The following is a 19,212-nucleotide window of genomic DNA, read 5'->3' as shown; positions in this document are numbered from 1 at the left end:
AAATAAAGAATTGGGACTTTAAAGAAATAATACAGATTTTCTGTCACCACTTAAAAATTTAAAATTGTTAATATGAATCTTATTACTATAATAATTTTGTTTGGTGCTTAAGTTCTTTTCAACATAAATTAGAAATAAAGAATAGAGTTAGTTAAATCAATAGATAATTCTTCAGTGCCTCTTACTTAGCACGGCAGCATATCAGAGCCAGAGAGCTGTGTAAGAAGGGGTGCCTGTCCTCAGGGAACTTGGGGCCCTTTTGAAATTGTCGCCAATGGTTTTGTCTAGTGCAGCCTCAGACTTCATATGAAGAATGATCATTTAAATGTATATTTTTATTATTCTATATCAATAATTCATATTAATTTCCTTAATTGGGTTAGCACAAACATGGGGATCCTACTTAGGAGGATGTGTTTCAGGGCCATATGTGAGAGCAAAATCAGTAGCCTGGAATAAGCACCGGGTCTAGTCTTGGAAAGTTAAAAAATGTAAAAAAGTTAGAATGACATTTTTCTGAAAACAGAAGTCATTAGATTAAACATGAGAGTAAATCTGATCTATTTGCTGGAAGAGATCTTTATAAAGACTAAGTTAAAATTAATATATGCAGATATTTACTGTACACCCCTGAATTTAGCTGATTGAAAATACGTTTTTCTACTATTTCCAGGGATAATGCTAATTGAAGTTACACTTTTTCCATCATTTTTTGCTTCCATTTTTATTTCTGACTTGGAGAAAAAAGAAAAATAAGCATATGAAAGTTATATGTGTCTTGTTTTTGAATATCTATAGCTTTCAAGTAGAGGTGTTGATTTTTCAAGTCTGTTAGGACCCCAGCATGGGGACACCACTTTTTAAAAAAATAAATAGTTTGCGTATTTATTTAAAAGTTTCCCCTGGAGCAAGAGAAGATGGGAAACACAAAGAAATGTTATTAGTTTTACAGTAGGAGAGCCAAGGAATATTTCTGGCATTTATTTCAGAAAAAGGTTAATATTAAGAAATGGACAATAATATGGGATATATTCTGAGATAACAGAAATGAAAATCTAAGTTGCTTTAACTGAAGTGTTGGCCATCATTATACTAACACTATTTAAAGAATAAGTTTTTCAACCTTGAGAGAAAGAACAATAAGTATTACTTAAAAAATCAGAATTCTCTTTTAACTAATAACCTGAGTTTTTATTCACCAAATCTTTGCATGAGCTTCAAATTTTCTATGAGCTTCAAATCTGTGTAAAGATTGGTTTGCTTTTCTCTTATCCAGATGGTTTCTACTTCCTCTATATAAAATTCTCATTCCTGTTTAGTCACTTTTTGCCAGATCTTAAATAAACACTAGAAAGAACAAGCTAAAAGACACAAGAGAGATGGGAGAAACACATGTAAAATATGAAAGCAACTAAGGGGATTTTTTTCAGTCTGCAGCAAAGGAAAATCTGACCTTTAGAGTTATTGGAATGTGAAGTGATGTCAGAATAATGGAATGAAGGTTTTTGAAGATGATCATTACCCAAGTACCCCAGCTTCTTCATGATCCTGTTTTCCAAACCCTTTTCTACCTGCTTCCTTGATCTTTTTCTGTTTCTCTGTGTCTCTATTAAAGTGGAGCCTGCAGTTGGACCAGGCTAACACCCTGAAGGCTTGACTGACACTGAATTGGGAGGCGTTTTGGATCATTAGATAGTCGATAAATGGTGGGGAGAGGGTGAAAATGTATGGATTTTTAAAATACCACTTTTGTGCCTTGTATATTAAAATTGTATTTAAATATGTTGTACATCTGCTTCCCTTTAAGCAGTGTTTACTTGTCATCTGCTGTCAGTCCTCTGGTCTGGAACTGATTATTTGGGGAAAATTCCTGGGGCCATCTGGAAACATGAGCAACTTGAGTTGCTGTCTGATTTCTAATGCATGCTTTGATTGATGCAAATTATATGGTTGATTTCATTATTTATTGTTTCTGTTTATTGTTAGAAGAGAAAATCCTAACCTAAAACGACTTGTTTCCCAAGGCCTTGGATCTGGCTGCCCTTTCTACAGAGCATTCTCAGTACAAGGACTGGTGGTGGAAAGTGCAGATTGGAAAATGTTACTACAGGTAAAATTTGGATTGTTTGGGAAGGGCTTAGAAGTGCCAACATATTTTAGAGTCTCAAACCTGATAATTTTGGGGGTTGGGAGTGGGAGAAAGATTTTTCTCATGAAGCAGTATCTTTGGCTTACTTGAGAAAGCATTTACTGAGCAAGCACAGGGTGGCACAAAGAACTGACACCTTTAGAGTAATATAATTTTAGCCCAGCAGGGATGACTCAGTGGTTGAGCATCGACCTATGAACCAAGAGATTACCCATTATATTCCCGATCAGATCACATGCCCGGGTTGCAGCTCGATTCCCCAGTGTAGGGCGTGTAAGAGGCAGCTGATCGATGATTCTCTCATTGATGTTTCTATCTCTCTCCCTCTCGCTTCCTCTCTGAAATAAACATCCTATATACTAAAAGGCTAATATGCAAATCCACCAAACAGTGGAACAACTGGTTGCTATGATGTGCACTGACTACCAGGGGGCAGACGCTCAATGCAGGAGCTGCCCCTTGGTGGTCAGTGCACTCCCACAGGGGGAGTGCTGCTCAGCTAGAAGCCCTGAGTCAGGCTCATGGCTGGCGAGCGCAGCGGCGGTGGCAGGAGCCTCTCCCGCCTCCGCAGCAGCGCTAAGGATGTCCAACTGATGGCTTAGGCCCACTCCCTGTGTGGGGGAGCAGCCTAAGCCGTCAATTGGACATTCCCTGAGCAGGGAGCAGGCCTAAGACATCAGTCGGACATCCCCTGAGGGCTCCTGGACTGTGAGAGGGCGCAGGCTGGGCTGAGAGACCCCCCCCACCACCACCCTGAGTGCACGAATTTCATGCACCAGGCCTCTAGTATATATATATTAAAAAAACAAAATGAAACAAGGTAAACTGATTACTGTGACCATCCTTCAGTTCTTTAGTTTTCAGGCAGACACTGTGAGGAAAAGGAACTATATCAATGGAACCAAAGGGATGCCTTTTCTTTTAAGACTACTATCTGTTAGATATTTCACATAGAACTCTAAAGTATTTTTTCCTGTTGTTAGGTTGAGGAAGTCTTTTCTGTTAAAAGGTAATTTTAGATCTTTGTAACATTAAACTCATGAATATAATTTCTGAAGACAAGCTTGAAATCTTGAGCTTCTGAGCAAGACCTTCAGAAATCTTTAATAATTAAAGAAAAGCACAACTCAGATTCCTTCTGCCATCCATTTAGGATGGCATTTAAATGAGTGTACTTTTTCATATTATCGTTCTCTGTTCCTTAATAGGTTCTCATCTTTATTATGGATATAACATTCACTCATTCATTTACTCTCCCATTAGAGAGTTTCTTCCTTTAAATGACAGTTTCTTACAGGCCAGTGGGGAGAGAGGACAGTAAACAACAGTAAGCCCAGTTCCCACTGTGATGGAAGCAGGCGCAGGCACAGTGGGAACATAGAGAAAGCTCCTAATTTCCACTGGGAGGCCAAGGATGGGCTACCAGGCGATGTAGCCCCAAACTGACTTCTGTCTTTCTGCTCCTGACCAGTTAGTGCTTCTGGTCCCTCCTCTGCAGTAGCTTTCACAGTTGCTCCCTTACTACCCAGTCCCACCCATGCCCTCATTCTGGCATTTAGTGTCATTTGTTTGAATTATTACATGAGCTTCTTGCCTGAATTGTCTGCTACTATTTTTTTTTTCATCCATTAGTCTTTCCTACTGTCCATGTACTGTTGTGAAAGCACAGCTCTTGTTGGCTTCTTTGGCTAACGTTCATTGCCTTTAGAATAAAGTCTGGGTTTTAGGGGTGGTACCCCAGGTCTTGTCTCAGGCTTCACGTTTGCCTGCCTCTCTCACCTCTCCCATTCCTCATTGTGTTTTCCTTTTCACCTAAGCCAGGACAACTTGGCATCCCCCACCATGCTCTGCACTTGCCTGCCCGTGTGCTTATTCTGATAGTTTGCCTCTGTCTGAAATGTCCCCTCACCCTCACTGCACCCTGTCTGTCAAAATCTTGTCTGTTGCTTCCTCCCTGAAACTGCACTGGTTCGCTCCTCCTCTGAGCTCTCCAAGCACCTTTTGCTCTCATTGCCCTCATACCAAGTTTACCCGTGAGCATGTTTTATTTCAGGCTTTATTGGTGCCTTTGGGACATGGTTGTTACCTTCACTTTTGCGTCTCCTTACCATCACGGAATGAGCATGCAGTTGGTGCTTGACGATTATTGAATTCAGTTGCGGAGAAAACGTTGGCAGTTGGTGGGGATGATCTCTGGACTCTGACTCTGATATTGGCCTGTGTTCATGCATTTGACTGATGTTTTCATTACACTTGCTGTGTACATGGCCCACCCATTTCCTTTGCACAAGAACCCAGGAGGTACATTTCTTTTGCGAGTACTGGAAGAAATGAGCTCTGAAGGGTGCGGTAACAAAAGCCTTCCTTTTCTTTGGTTTTTGGGTATCTCAGTATCTCTGATTGCTTTTGTTTTTAATTGGTTTATCCTTCCATCTCCTTGTTTTTTTAAAAAAAGCTATTTCTGTTTTCATATTTTTGTTTATATGTGTCTTTTTGCTGTAATCCCTTTTTAATCACTTTTGGAAAGAGAAAACTTACTGGATAAAAATATACAGACTCTTGTGAATAACGAGGTGTTCATGGAAGTCAGTGATGAACTTCAGCTAGTGTTTCAGATGTTCACGTTTAGTTCAAGTTATGTAAAGAACTTTTACAGAACTTGTATATGTAAAGAACTTTCACAGAACTGTTAGCGTCTTTGGTAAAATTTTATAACTACTCCTTGTAAAAGTTGTGCATTCTTTGAGAAGGCGGGGGCTTCTGTTGTATCATATATCCTCTAACTTCAGGCCAGTTTTTGGGGGGATCACTTTTAAACCCTTTCATCCCGTGTCTTCCAATAGTTATTGGGGTAGAGCCACGCCAACGCTGGAGGCTTAGGTTAGGAAAGAGATCAAAGCTATCTTTTCTAGCCTTTAAGTGAAAGTAGCACAGTGGAACATACTGTGTGTTGTCCTGACTTTATTTCACAAAATAAAAGCTGTATTAAAGTGCCTAAGGAGCTCTTAGAAGGCTCGGGGGGTTGGAGGGAGGAGGAGTTATTAGAAAGCCCAACAAACCTATTAAAGGCAGGCTGAGTATGCTGTCATGATTGAGTTAGTGGTAATGAAATGTTTCCCGGCAGAGAGGTGGGTGCTGACACCAGGGCAGTTACAATTAGGCAAGGAACAAATCTCAGGGTTAGGCTAGGACAGTCAGCATCAGACACCAAAAGAGGAAAAGAAAGTGTTTCTAGAACAGCAAAATGGCATAGCTATCAACTCAAGTGGCAATTACTACTTACATCAAAATTGTTTAAAAATGTGTTTTTTAAAATTTCTTTATTGATTAAGGTATTACATATGTGTCCTCATCCCTCCAATAACCCCCCCTTCCCACTCATGCCCTCACCCTCCTGGTGTTTGTGTCCATTGGTTAGGCTTATATTCATGCATACAAGTCCTTTGGTTGATCTCTCCTCCTTACTCCCACCCTCCCCTACCTTCCCTCTGAGGTTTGACGGTCTGATCGATGCTTCTCTGTCTCTGGATCTGTCCCTGTTCATCAGTTTTAAAAATGGTTTTAAAATTTGGATTTTTGTCTAGGAGCAAATGATGTTTTCTAAGAAAGGGCATCCTTTAGTTCTTCCAGTAAAATAGAGACTCTAAGCGTTTATCCAGGTCACTTGCCATATGTCCCGCTGATCATAAGCTCTCTGGGTGGTGAACCCGTATGACCTGGCTCACCAGCAGCTGTGACTAGACTGCAGCAGACTCTACACAGCATTTGAGGGTTAGATAGACAGTGAATATGGGAACTAGACTGTGTTTTACTAGACTACATGTTAATATTAATATATGTGTGTGTGGGGGGGACATTACCTTCTTTTTACGTGCTTACTCTTATAGATGTAATTTGTCTCTATCCATATCCTTAGTGTATGAATGCATATTAGAGTATTTATTTTTAAGATGCATGCCTAATTTTTTAATGGCTTTTCTTAGGTTAGGAATGTATCGTGAAGCAGAAAAGCAGTTTAAATCAGCTCTGAAGCAGCAGGAAATGGTAGATACATTTCTCTACTTGGCAAAAGTAAGTGTTCCTAATCTGAGTGGAACCTGCCTCCTCAGAACTGTGTAAATTCTGGCCAGCGCATGGGGAGAGTTGCTAGTTTCTTCAGGAATATTTTGGCAAGCTAATGTCTTCAGACTTAACTTATTTTTCATTTTAGCAAGGGAAAATGTGAGACCATATAGAGAAGAACCATTTCAGGAGAAATTGATGAAAAATAAGAAAACCCCTTTGAAAGATTGCCCATTAGAGCAGAAGAAAATATCACGGGCTTACCACCCTATGGGTGCAGGCTCCATAGAGGCCCCCCCCCACTTTTTTACAACACACTGTCTCCCACCTAAGCAGACTGCAAAACAGGGGTTGTTCTTATATAGGTCCTTTATTTCTTGGCTCTGCTGTGATAACAAAAACAGTATTTCCCATGTGTGGACCACCTACTCAGTGTAAGGAATTGTATCAGGTCTGTTCCATATGCATTTAATAAACCCCTAGCAACTCCACAAGGTAGGTTTCAGTATTTCCTTTGTGCTCTTAAGGAAAAGGAGGTCTGGGAGGGTCCGTGAGATTTCAGGGTCACCTGGCTGTTGAGAGCCAGCGTTCAGGCCCAGAACTTCCTGATTCTGGAGCCTACTCCCTGCCTCATCGTCCCACCCACAGCCACAGCAGAAGTGAGGCCACACCTAGAATCTCAGTATTGGGGTAAAGTTACTTCTTGACCCGCACCAAGGCACCTTTGAACGAAACGTTTGATGAATTGGTGGCTATGATGTCATCGTGCCGTACCTCTAAGAATTTTTTCAGTTGAAAAGTGTGGTGAAAGAGGTTGAAAAGAAGATGAGATATACACGGAAGCGCTACTACTCGTAAATAGGCATTAAACATTAGCATACCGAAAATACAAATGAAAGCTGTGTTATGAACTTAGGTGCTCATGTTAGTGCGTGTACAGTGGTTCCAAACACGTTTGAACTGTCTGGTACCTAAATCTACTGCACCTTATATAGTAAACTTCAACTCTTAAAGAAGTTACTAAGACTCACAGTAGACTTAAACTTTTCTGACAGCTTGAAATTAAAATTCAGGTCATACTATTTGACTACTGTCTTGTTGATAACCACTCACCATATGGTTAAGAAATGTACTTTTAATTTTAACTATTGTTAACTATATGGTTTGATTTATTTTTCCATAAATTAATTTGTTTAAATCCATTGTCTACATGACTGTATAGAGGTAAAATTTAATTATTTTTTTAATCTATGAAGGAATGATTGTTAGCTAATAGGGATCAGCAGATTTTAGGAACAGAATTATTATAATTCTAGATGGTTAATTTAAAAATAATTATTCAATATTTTATATTAGCATATTAAATTATGTAACTTACTATATTTTAAAAAGAAGTTTAAAAAATATATAAGGTAAAAGTTGAAAAATTTTTCACCCGTACTTTCTCTCTAGTCTTATATTTTGGTAATAAACACTGTAAACAGTTTTCTGTGTATCTATTTGGGCCTCTTCAAAGCACAAACTAGCTGTGGAGGAAGAAATAGAAGACCCATGGTCATGAAGGAAAAAAGCCATAATCTTATGTTTCTATACATAAAATAATTCTCTAATTTAGAGATTCCTTTTAAATATGTGGGTTATTCATGCTAATATCCTGATTGCTAATTAAGTGAAAGCCATCAAGTGGCAACTCTCTCAACATCCTGACCACACTCCTCACAAAACTGTTTCCCCTCTATTTTTTAAAATTATTGATTAAGGCATTACATATGTGTCCTTAATCCCCCCATTGTCCCCCCCGCCACCCCCCATTCATGCCCTCACCCCCTGGTGTCTGCGTCCATTGGTTATGCTTATATGCATGCATACAAGTCTGAGGGTCCTTTTCCAAAACCACCGTCTCCACAAGCTCTCCCCTGCTGCTCTTTCTCAGCACCTGTTCCCTTCTTTCTCCTGTGTCTTCAACTTCAGTCTCATAATTGATTCTTTGGGCCAACCTGTAGACATAGTCATGTCTTCTGTCCTAAAAAGTGTTTCCCTTGATCCTTGTCTACTCAAGTCTTTGTGACAATAATAAGCCCACACTAAGCATTTGTTGAAGGAATAAATGAGTGAATGCTTCATATACAACATGTGGAGATAAAATGATAACATCATTATTGGAAATCGTACACAATTTTTACTGTAATATCTAGGAGATAATTTGTTACTAAGCAATTATGTAACAAATTGTCATAACAAATACTATATTATTTTAAGAACCAGTACTTTTACTGAAATGTATCTTGGTTTTAGGTTTACACCTCATTGGATCAACCTGTGACTGCTTTAAACCTTTTCAAACAAGGCTTAGATAAGTTTCCAGGAGAAGTAACCCTACTTTGTGGAATTGCCAGGATCTACGAGGTGAGGTTCATAGTATTCAAAAAGTTGATGTAAAATTGAGGTTATATGCTTCTTAAGTAAGCCCATTGTCCTGTGGGTTCCTAGCAAGGAGAAAAATTTATAAAACTAGGACTGCTGGCCTGTAGTTTACCAACAGAGTAAGAGATTTTAGTGTATGCATTTAGTAAAGCTGACTTTTTCTTAAGCAGTATTTCAAACATACATAAATGTATAGAGAATGGTATGAAATAGGGATTTAAATTAGTTTCTATAGAACGCTAGTTGTCCCAGTACATTTATTGTACATTTATGGACCTTTTCCTAAGGTCTATAATGTCAACTATAATTTTTTTTCTATATATGGTAGACATGATTGGGGGCCTTCTATTCTGTCCTATTGGTCTATTTGTCTAACCTTATGTCAATGTTATACCATCTTAATTACTGTGGTTTTATAAAACTTGCTATTTAGTAGGGCACTTTGTTCATCATTATCAGGAATGTTTTGGCTATTTTGGACTTTGCTTACTTTTTATAAATTTTAGCAGTCATGTTGTCAAATTCCATGACAAGTCCCATTGAGATATCCTCCCTGCTGCCTAATTACTTCAGCTTTACAATAATTCCCCGTACCTGTTCTTCTTCACAATTGGTTATTCTTGGCCCGTTGCTCTCCCATATTGATTTTAGGACTGACTTGTCAAGAACCATTAAAAATAACTGCGCGGATAGTGATTGGACTTGAGTTGAATACAAGAGTGAGGGTTGGGGTGGGCTGCCTCTCCCCCACTCTCAAAATGTCTCCTTTCATTTTGATCTCTTTTTTGTTTTGCAGCACATATTTTGTAAATATTTCATAAAGATGTTTTGTTGGGGGTCTCCAAAACCACCCTGAAGTTGGGTGATTTATTAGAAAGATCTAAAGCAGTGGTCGGCAAACTCATTAGTCAACAGAGCCAAATATCAACATTACAACGATTGAAATTTCTTTTTGAGAGCCGAAAACCGACTTCTGCGCATGGGCCACAAAGTTTCAATTGCACTGTACGTGCGCGCCCGCACGTGGTATTTTGTGGAAGAGCCACACTCAAGGGGCCAAAGAGCCGCATGTGAGCCGCAGTTTGCCGACCACTGATCTAAAGCAAAGGGAAGAGTCACCTGGGGCAGAGTTCAGAGGAAAGCAGGCATGAGCTTCCAAGAGTCCCCCCTCCCACCCCCGTGGACTCACACAGGACACACTTGATACTTTCAGCCACAGGCTATGACCACGTGTGCCAAGCTGTGTCTATCAGGGAAGCACATTGGAGACTTGATGTACAAGGTTATTACTAGGGGCTGACGTACCCAAATCCCAGACTCCCAAAAGTCAAACACGTGTTCAGCAAAAACAACATTGTTTGCACAGTGTAGGTGAGGTGAGCCACTCTTATTTGGGCAAGTTTTATATCAGTGTAGGGAACTAGCAAAGTTCTGAGATGCCACCCCGGAGCCAACCTTGTAAGCCTACCCTTCTAGGAATAACAGTCTCAGACCTGCTGTGTTAACTTTTTCTGCACAGATGTATTCCTGCGTATAACTATGGATGGAATCCTTTTTTCTGTTGTATTTTCTGTTTGATTATTTCTGGTTAGTAGGAATGCATTAATTTTTAAAAGTAGATATGATACTAGCAACCTGGCTAAATACTCTTTAAATTTTAATTCCTTATCCACAGGTTCTCTTAAAATTTCTAAGTAATAAAAAAATCATCAGCTGCAAATGGTTTCATTTCTTCAATTATTTTACCAAACTAAAAAACATCTTATTGTTTAGGACTTCCAATCTAGTATTTAATAGAAGCACCTCTGTTCTCGTTTAAATGCCTTGAAATGCTAGTCATGATATTTTGAAAGTTATTTTGTTAGAAAAAGAGTGGAAAATATTAATAGTTTCTATATCTGGGTAGTAGTATATGAATGATTTTTATTTTTGGTTTTACAGTTTCAATATTTTCTAGATTTTTTGTAATGAACATGCATCACTTTAAAAAAAGAAAAACAGTAGTATTTTTGAATTGTCTGGAAAGGTGGTTTTTCTTTTTGAAATATAGTTTTGATAAACATGTAAATAGAAAACTTTGATCATTCCATAAAAATTCTATATCTCTGTATCTTTACGTGTGTGACTCCACATTGAACAGAATTTTGACCAAGAAGCTTGGGAAGGAAGGGTAATGAATTGGGCTGTGAACCCAGTGACATTCGTGCATAGGGTTGACCGTCCCGATGCTTTTGCACCTTCATGCTCTGGCTTCTCACATCCCAGTCCTTCTGCCCGTCTTCCTTAGGCAGGAAGTGCTGGCAGAGAGACTGAGAGAACGCTGGCACCTCTAGCCTGTGGTTGCTGGTCAGAGTTCCCTCCAAGCCTCTGTGATAGTCACTGTTGCCATGGCTGCGATAGGGCACAGCTCCTTTAACCAGCTACCTTCTTCCTTGCCCGGCTTCCCATTGGCCAGGATTGGAGGAACATATTCTGTTATGAGTGCGCAGGGGTGGGCTTGGTGAGGAAAGGAGAATTTCACTTCTCACTCAGAGGAAGGAAGATGTCGAGAGGAAAGCGTCTTCGTGGGGACAGTGCCATGCGCACGTAGGGTGATCCGGACTAAGCACAGACCTGAGCTGGTCGGATGCAGCATTCCCCTTGAATTTACAGTTCATTTCCCTTGGCGCATAGTTTACGGCACGAAGATTTCCAGCGTGTCCTTTTTCTCTTTACGTGACGATGGCTTTGGCGTTCACTTTGGCTAGGGTAAAGTTTGCCCTAGCATCGCAGCCTACACTGCACGTGCCGGTAGAGATGTTTTGTATGCACAGCAGATGTGCTCAGGTCTCAGCCCCTCACTTCACCCAGGCCTGTGCACACGACACCCCCTCCGCTGCCCTTCTGAAGCAGCACCCTCCCGTCTCCTCACCCTGCTCTGTTTTTCTCTCCATCCCTGTCCTTGCCCGACATCACATCACATGTGTGTTCATTTGTTGATCTTCCCTACCGGATGCAGCCTCCTTGAGGATAGTAACTTTATCTTTTTGGTTTATATTGTGTCCCCAGGGCCTAGAACAGTCTGGTAGGTTCTTAATAAATATTTACTGAATGAGAGAATATAAACCAGTCAGAAAGTAATGTCTTTTTTTTTTTTTAAATATATTTTATTGATATTTTACAGAGAGGAAGGGAGAGGGATAGAGAGCTAGAAACATCGATGAGAGAGAAACATCGATCAGCTGCCTCCTGCACACCTCCACTGGGGATGTGCCCGCAACCAAGGTACATGCCCTTGACCGGAATCGAACCCGGGACCCTTCAGTCCGCAGGCCGACGCTCTATCCACTGAGCCAAACCGGTTTCGGCCAGAAAGTAATGTCTTGGCAATATCAGTCAATTATTGCTCGTCTGCCCTGACTGGTTTGGGGTACCTCAGTTGTGGGCACATCCCCAGTAGGGGGTGTGCAGGAGGCAGCTGATAGATGTTTCTCTCTCATCGATGTTTCTAGCTCTCTACCCCTCTCCCTTCTTCTTTGTAAAAAAATCAGTAAATATATTAAAAAAATTATTGCTCTTCTGTCTTGATGGAGAATAGGAAATGAACAATATCTCATCGGCCTCCGAATACTACAAAGAAGTTTTGAAACAGGATAACACTCACATGGAGGCCATTGCATGCATTGGGAGCAACCATTTCTATTCTGATCAACCAGAAGTCGCCCTCCGCTTCTACAGGTGAGCGCTACCTTCAGTTTGTAGGACTCCTTTCCTGTGGAATATTGGCGAGACAGTAATAAAGAGGGAAACAAATGTAGAGAAATGGTGTATAAGCCATGTCTTTTTGAGACCAGAAACTCCAACACCCAGGTGTTTTATGAGCATTAAAAGTGACCTCTAAAAATTTGGAAATGCACAGATATTTGGCACCTTGTAGAAACACACCCCAATAATCACCTGAGTGTTTAACCCTATGGCATTGTACGAATTAGCCATTTTGTCATTGACCAGTAACAGTTCTATGGCTGCTGGAAGCACCTCCCTCTCACCATCTCTGCCTTCATTAATGCCACTATGTGTAATGTAACGACCTTGAAGCTGAGATGGGGGTGAGATTTGCAAAGAGAAGCAGGCCCCAGGTTCTGAGCCCCAATGGGGACCTGAAACAGCGGCCTGTGTTTTGTGAAGTATTGTCAACTTTTGTCCAAAACATTTTTCAGTTTAAATGAATTCCGTTCTCTGGTTTTCTTTTGAGCACAGACTTATTTTATCCTACAGCTTGTTTCTGGATGAATTTTTAAATTTTGATTTCCTCTTCAGCCCTTAGGTAATATACAAGGAGGTAACTGGCAACTGGCAAGAGCTCTTCCCAGATACATATAAGCGATAATATCGATGCTGTCTGTCTCACACAGCTGACTGTTCCCCTGCCCCCAAGCGGCTCATGGGTTCCTCAGGGCAGCTGGGCTGGATTTCATTTGCTTATCTGAGCTCTTGTCCTTTGTCCTGTGGGATTAATGATGCGTAGAAGCAAATGGGCTTCTTGAGCTGTAGCGGTCTTGTCTTCTTCGGTGGGAGCCCGTTGGAGGTCGGTAGATGCAGCTAAACTACAAAATACTTATCGCCAAAAACAGGATCCAGCTCAGCTGAAAACGTGGAAGTAAATGCTAAATATCCTCAAATTAGATCAGGAGGTTTAGGAGTTTACCTATGGGTACGAAAGCGTTATGAACAAAAATGTGTGGGTTTTACTTTATGTGACTATTTTTATCTTATTTTGATTCTCTAGCCAAGCTTTTTGGAGGGAAAAAAAACTTAGATAAGTTGTGTCTGACCTTGCCTCTGGACACATTTCCCATAACTGGTACTATTAAAGAAGGCATGCTTTTGTATTTGCTTTAACATTTTTTTCATTGACTGCAATACGTTCTACTTCGGTTTGGGGGTGTTACAATTATAAAATAAATTCACTTCTAACTTTGTAAAAAATAACATGTGTCTGAACATTTTAAAGTTGGTCTGACACCAAAATATGTCTTCTCTCCTCAAAAAGGCGCCTCCTGCAGATGGGGGTTTATAACTGCCAGCTCTTCAACAACCTGGGGCTCTGCTGCTTCTATGCCCAGCAGTACGACATGACTCTGACCTCATTCGAACGTGCCCTGTCTCTGGCTGAAAACGAAGAAGAGGCAGCTGATGTCTGGTACAACCTGGGACATATAGCTGTGGTATGTTGCTCCTCTCACATAACTTCCGTCGTAGAAAAGGTAGTGCAAGTCAGCCTGAAGGCCTTTTCAGGAATTGTGAATCCAGGCTTGGCAGCATTCTTAGGTAGCAATGTAGGGGTTTCTAAGAGTCACCACACTCATTTTATATTTCCGAGTTAAATCCTCTCACATACTGTTCCCCACTTGACTCCCATGATTGGCACTCGTTGCTCAGACGGGAGGAGGTGGCAGGAGGAAGCGTGTGGGTCGGTGTGTGCAGAAATGTACGTTTCTTTTGCAGGGAGTGGGAGACACGAGTCTGGCCCACCAGTGCTTCAGGCTGGCCCTGGTCAACAACAACCACCACGCCGAGGCCTACAACAACCTGGCCGTGCTGGAGATGCGGAAGGGCCACGTGGAACAGGTCGGCCCTGCCCTGCACAGTGGACAGGCTGCTGTCCCCCGAGAAAAGCTGTCCCAGCAGCACCTCCACAGGCTGTAATTTAACAGGGAGCCTGGGTCTGAATCCCAGTCTGTCACGAGTTAGTCATGTGACCTGGCATGAGTCACTTGTCTCCGAAACAGAGCACCCTGGTTTATCAGGACAGACCTGCAGCCCCCAGTCTTCCCTGTCTTAGGGAAATGTTGCACCTTCACAATCCCCACCCACCAGGGAGCTGCTCAAGCCAGAATCCTAGGGGCACCCTGGAAAACTCGTGTTCAGACTGCCTCTCCTGCCACCCCACGTCCCCAGCATGGTCGACAAGCCCCTGTCAGGCCGAACTTCAAGCCTTGTCCCGAACCCGGCCACCTTCCTCCCCACCACCCTCTCCCACCTGCTCTCACCTCCTGCCTGGACCAATACAAGAGTCTCCTTGCTGGTCTTTTTGTTTTCAAGTCAGCAAGTGAGTGTGCCCTCTAAGACATCCTGCTCAGGACAGCTGCAGGGATTTTTAAAAAACAAACAAGGTTATTTTATTACTGTTTTGCTGAGCATCCTTCAGAGGCTTTCTCTTTTCACTTGAAGTAAAACCTGGACTTCAGCCCTTGGCCTAGGAGGCCCGTGGAGTGTGGCCTCTGGCTCCCTCTCAGACGACACCTTTTGCCACTGCCGCAGTCCCCGCTTTTCCACAGTTTCGCTTTCTTCACTTTCTGTTACTCACACTCAACCATGGTCCTAAAATGTTAAATGGGAAATTCCAGGAATAACAACTTATGAGTCTTAAATTGAGCGCCATCCTGAGTGCGATCCCTCTCCGTCCTGCCCAGGACAGGAATCATCCCTCTGTCCAGGGTATCCACGCTGCACATCAGTCACTTAGCTGTCTCAGTTATCAGATTGGTTATGAGAGAGAGAGAGAGAGACAGAGAGAGATATGCCATTTATATAACGTATATTGTCATAATTGTTGTATTTTGCTAGTGTTGTTAACCTCTTATTGTGCCTAATTTATAAATTAAACTTTATCATCGATATGTATGTATAAGAAAAACATAGAATGTACAGGGTTTGGTACTATCCCTGGTTTCAGGCATCCGCTGGGGGTCTTGGAGCATTTCCCCGTGGATGAGGGAGTACAGCTGTACACCTTTCATACTGACTTCTGGACATGTTAGCTGCCTTGCTGCTCTGCAGACATGCAGGGACTGTCCTTACTTTAGGGCCTTCGGAAAGTTCTTGCAGATCCTGCAGTGACTTTTCTTTTTGTCACTGAGGTCTCAGCTTCATCCCCGCCTTAGAAAGGCCATCCCACACTTGAGTGTCAAGGAGACCCTCAGGCACTGGCAGCAGAATAATAAACTGCTTGCGCACTGCCACCCAGCACAGAGCATGGAGCTTTGAAACTTGCTGTGGCATTTAGGTGTGTTTGTTGTTGTATTAGAGAACAGATCATTAGGAGCCCACTAACCCAGTCAACAGCAAAACACACTGGATTAACAAGACTTTTTTTTTTTTTTGCATCGAGAGGACTATATTTTGAGTTGTCATATGGAAATATAAACTTTACAAGAACAGCAGTTCTCAAATAACTAAATCTACTCTAAGTTTTCAGTTCCCTTATTTTCTCCATATTTTAAAACATTTTAGTATTAATCTAGTTTTGGAAAATATAAGTAGTTAATATATTAGTAAGTTGTAGTTCATGAGGAATGTCATCTATATTTATTATATCATGTTTATTAAGGTCCTATCCTGGGTAAAGGATTCTTTACAAAAAAAAATAACAAATATAGTGCTGATGTCTGCTCAGATACCTTTGGTTTTTCTTTTCTTTCCACAGGCAAGAGCGCTGTTGCAAACTGCGTCATCTTTAGCACCCCACATGTATGAGCCGCATTTTAATTTTGCAACAATCTCTGATAAGGTATTCTCTTTCTACAGCAATTTGGTTTAAAAAAAACACAAATAAATAAGGGCATTCTAACCATAACTTCCTGAAAGAAATGATTTTTTTAAACACAATTATTATTTACACATATGTCTTCCCTTAAGGAACAGTGTAATAAACTTTAAAGAACGTTATCACCGGATATTGCCTAAACTTAATACCATTATGGATTGCAGAAGAATTATTTTACGTTTTAAGATATGACATTTAGTCATTAAAAATATACTCATTAAGGAACTACTGGGTTTGGGAAGGATTCAGTAATAGGCGTTTACAGCAAGGAAATCTACACTAATAAAAGAGAAACATGCAAATTGACTGTCCCTCTGCTATGCCCACCAGCCAATCAGGAGCGAGTATGCAAATTAACCAAATAAAGATGGCAGTTAATTTGCATACACAGGCGCAGAGAGAAGACTGAGGACAGTGTAGAAGGAAGCCAAATGCTGCAGAAGGGAGCGAAGCGGTGGAGAAGGGAGGGAGCGAGGCAGCAGAGAAGGGAGCGAAGCCAGCTGAAGCTTCCTTCTTTGCTTTGCTCCGGCCACAGGAAGCCCTATTCTTGCAGGAATAGGCCCGATGAAGCCCTATTCTTGCAGGAATCTTCCTGCAATGGGCCTCTAGTCATTTATATAATTGGTTATTTTCTTTTTCTCATATTTTTTCAAGTCAGAATTGTTATCTAGGTGAAAGAATTCTAAATCCCAAATAGCATAATCAAGCAATTTACCCTTAGGTACCCTTTGAGTTTGGACTAGTATGTCTTGTTTTGACTCCCTTACTCATTTTTTGGGAGTTTTATTCTGTGGTCTTATCCTGGTCTTTTTTGCAGATTGGAGATCTACAGAGAAGCTATGTTGCTGCTCGGAAGTCTGAGGCCGCATTTCCAGATCACGTGGACACCCAGCACTTAATTAAACAGTTAAAGCAGCACTTTGCTATGCTCTGATTGCTCTTGAGACCAAGTGTATTTTTACAATGGGCATTATATGAGGGAAGAAGTAGTGTGTTTATTTACATGTGTAATACCAACCTATGCTTGATATTAGTGAAGATGACATGAGCGAGTTTAAACAAGAATGTAAATTAAAACTTGTATAATAACTTTATAATATTATAAAAGACAGGATTTCAGCATTTGTAAGTAGATCGTGAAGCCTTCTCCCACATTATATAGTGGATGTTTATTTATAATGTTTATAAAATATTTTCATGAATTTCCTCAAAGTTTTATTAATGCACATTTTTACTGTTCTTAAGCTTGCCATTAGCTATCATGTAGCTAAAGAGGTCTGAAATTTGCCTTTAAAATTACACTTTTGTGGCTAAAAGTGTGTACATTTACCCTAATTAGAGATTTCTTTAAAATATTTATCAGATACTTTGTGACTCTACCTTTTCTTATACATTATGCTTTAAAATAAATCAGTGTGTAACACACCATCATTCTGTTATTTTTCATGAGATTTTATTTCAGGGAGCTCAGATAAAAACACTTTCAGAAGTCAGTAATCTTAGAAATCAAGTCATCATTTTAATTTTATTTGAAATGATGCACCACCAAGTTGGTTTTGTTCCTGAGAAGCTATTTTTGGGCTATCACATTGTTAGTGTCAGAACATCAGGTTTAGAAATGGGGTCTCAGGCCAGGAGTCCCACCTGTGCTCAGCCCTGGCAAGGTCCGGCCAGGTCCCAGTTCTGTGCGTTGTAAATCCTGGACAGGCCCCGAACTGTAGTAGAGGAGCTCTTCTTAAAGTGTTTGTTCAGCCGAAACCGGTTTGGCTCGGTGGATAGAGCGTTGGCCTGCGGACTGAAAGGTCCCGGGTTCGATTCCGGTCAAGGGCATGTACCTTGGTTGCGGGCACATCCCCAGTGGGGGGTGTGCAGGAGGCAGCTGATCGATGTTTCTCTCTCATCGATGTTTCTAGCTCTCTATCCCTCTCTCTTCCTCTCTGTGAAATATCAATAAAATATATTTAAAAAAAAAAAGTGTTTGTTCAAGGTCGTGTGTCAAGGGGACAGGGACACTCAATTTTGGATTTTGGAATCTGTCCATGTTATTTTTCATTTCTTAACTACATGAAAACCATTTTATAGATGCTTATTCATTTCTGTTCAGATTTGTGTAAATAGTATTGCTTAGCTGACAGAACAAGACCATGTGAATTCAAGACATTATAGATTGTTAGAGACTGGAAGTAACTTCCGAGAATATGTGGAGAGTGTCTTCGAGGGGCAGATGAAGAAGCAGGGTCCGGAGTTGCACAGCGGTCAGCGGTACAGCCATGACGGACCCACGTTCCTAACCCTGAGCTTTAGGCTTTAGCCTTTCCTTCTTCTGCAGGGCATGAGAGTGCTGGTTTAGCTCATAAGAATTTCCTCCAGTCCTTGTACTGTACTTAGTATTTAGATTGACATTTTATAATGTGAACCATTTTCTCAGTTAATTTAAAAGAAGAGCTAAGAACAGTGGCTAACACTTACTAAGGGTGTGTGTGCACCCAGCACTATTCTAAGCACTTGATGTGATTATTTCATCTAATTCCCACTGCAGCCCTGGGAGGTGCTATTCCCATTCTACTTGTGGGAAAAATGAGGCACAAGTCAGGCCGCTGGCCCAAGGTCAAACAGTGACAAGTGCAGAGCTGAGATGTAAATACAGGCATGGTGGCCCCTGAGTATGTGCTCCTAACCACTCTTAAATCACTTCGCAGTGTTTCTCCTGTAAATAAAGCTACGATCACTTAAAATGAATATTATATGCATTGGTAAAAGTGAATAATAAGGGAATATTCACACAACAAAAAGTAGATGAGTCAGTATTCCTAAGGTGACATAGAGATATTTTTGTCCTGGCTTTATGCTAATTCAATGTGAACACCAATGCAAAGGGTGAGTCAGGATGGCTGAGGGCAGAACGATGACATAACACTGCGTCAGGAGCTATATACATCTTTGTAACAAAATTATTTCTGAACTGCATCAGTTCTGGCTTCTGTGCCCA

General features: G+C 41.0%; 1 protein-coding gene across 4 annotated transcripts in view; it reads left to right on the top strand.

The window, feature by feature from the left end:
- The window catches only part of TTC8 (tetratricopeptide repeat domain 8), a 37,514-nt gene extending 19,863 nt beyond the window's left edge, over nt 1-17,651 (top strand). For 3 of the 4 annotated variants that reach the window (XM_080649429.1, XM_080649428.1, XM_080649430.1), the window contains 8 exons: nt 2,025-2,110; nt 6,133-6,220; nt 8,507-8,617; nt 12,213-12,352; nt 13,668-13,842; nt 14,123-14,245; nt 16,104-16,187; nt 17,041-17,651. In XM_080649429.1, coding sequence (XP_080505555.1) covers nt 2,025-2,110; nt 6,133-6,220; nt 8,507-8,617; nt 12,213-12,352; nt 13,668-13,842; nt 14,123-14,245; nt 16,104-16,187; nt 17,041-17,157 — 924 coding nt within the window. In that variant the 3' untranslated portion in view covers nt 17,158-17,651. The remainder of the gene's footprint in view (nt 1-2,024; nt 2,111-6,132; nt 6,221-8,506; nt 8,618-12,212; nt 12,353-13,667; nt 13,843-14,122; nt 14,246-16,103; nt 16,188-17,040) is intronic. The other variant, XM_080649431.1, reaches the window with a different exon arrangement.
- Nucleotides 17,652-19,212: the final 1,561 nt, after the last annotated feature.

The sequence above is a fragment of the Plecotus auritus genome (genome assembly GCF_963455305.1).
Source record: "Plecotus auritus genome assembly, chromosome: 1".
Taxonomy (NCBI): Eukaryota; Metazoa; Chordata; class Mammalia; order Chiroptera; family Vespertilionidae; genus Plecotus; species Plecotus auritus.
The sequence above is the reverse complement of the archived record's forward strand: the minus strand, read 5'-3'. Positions and strand labels throughout refer to the sequence as shown.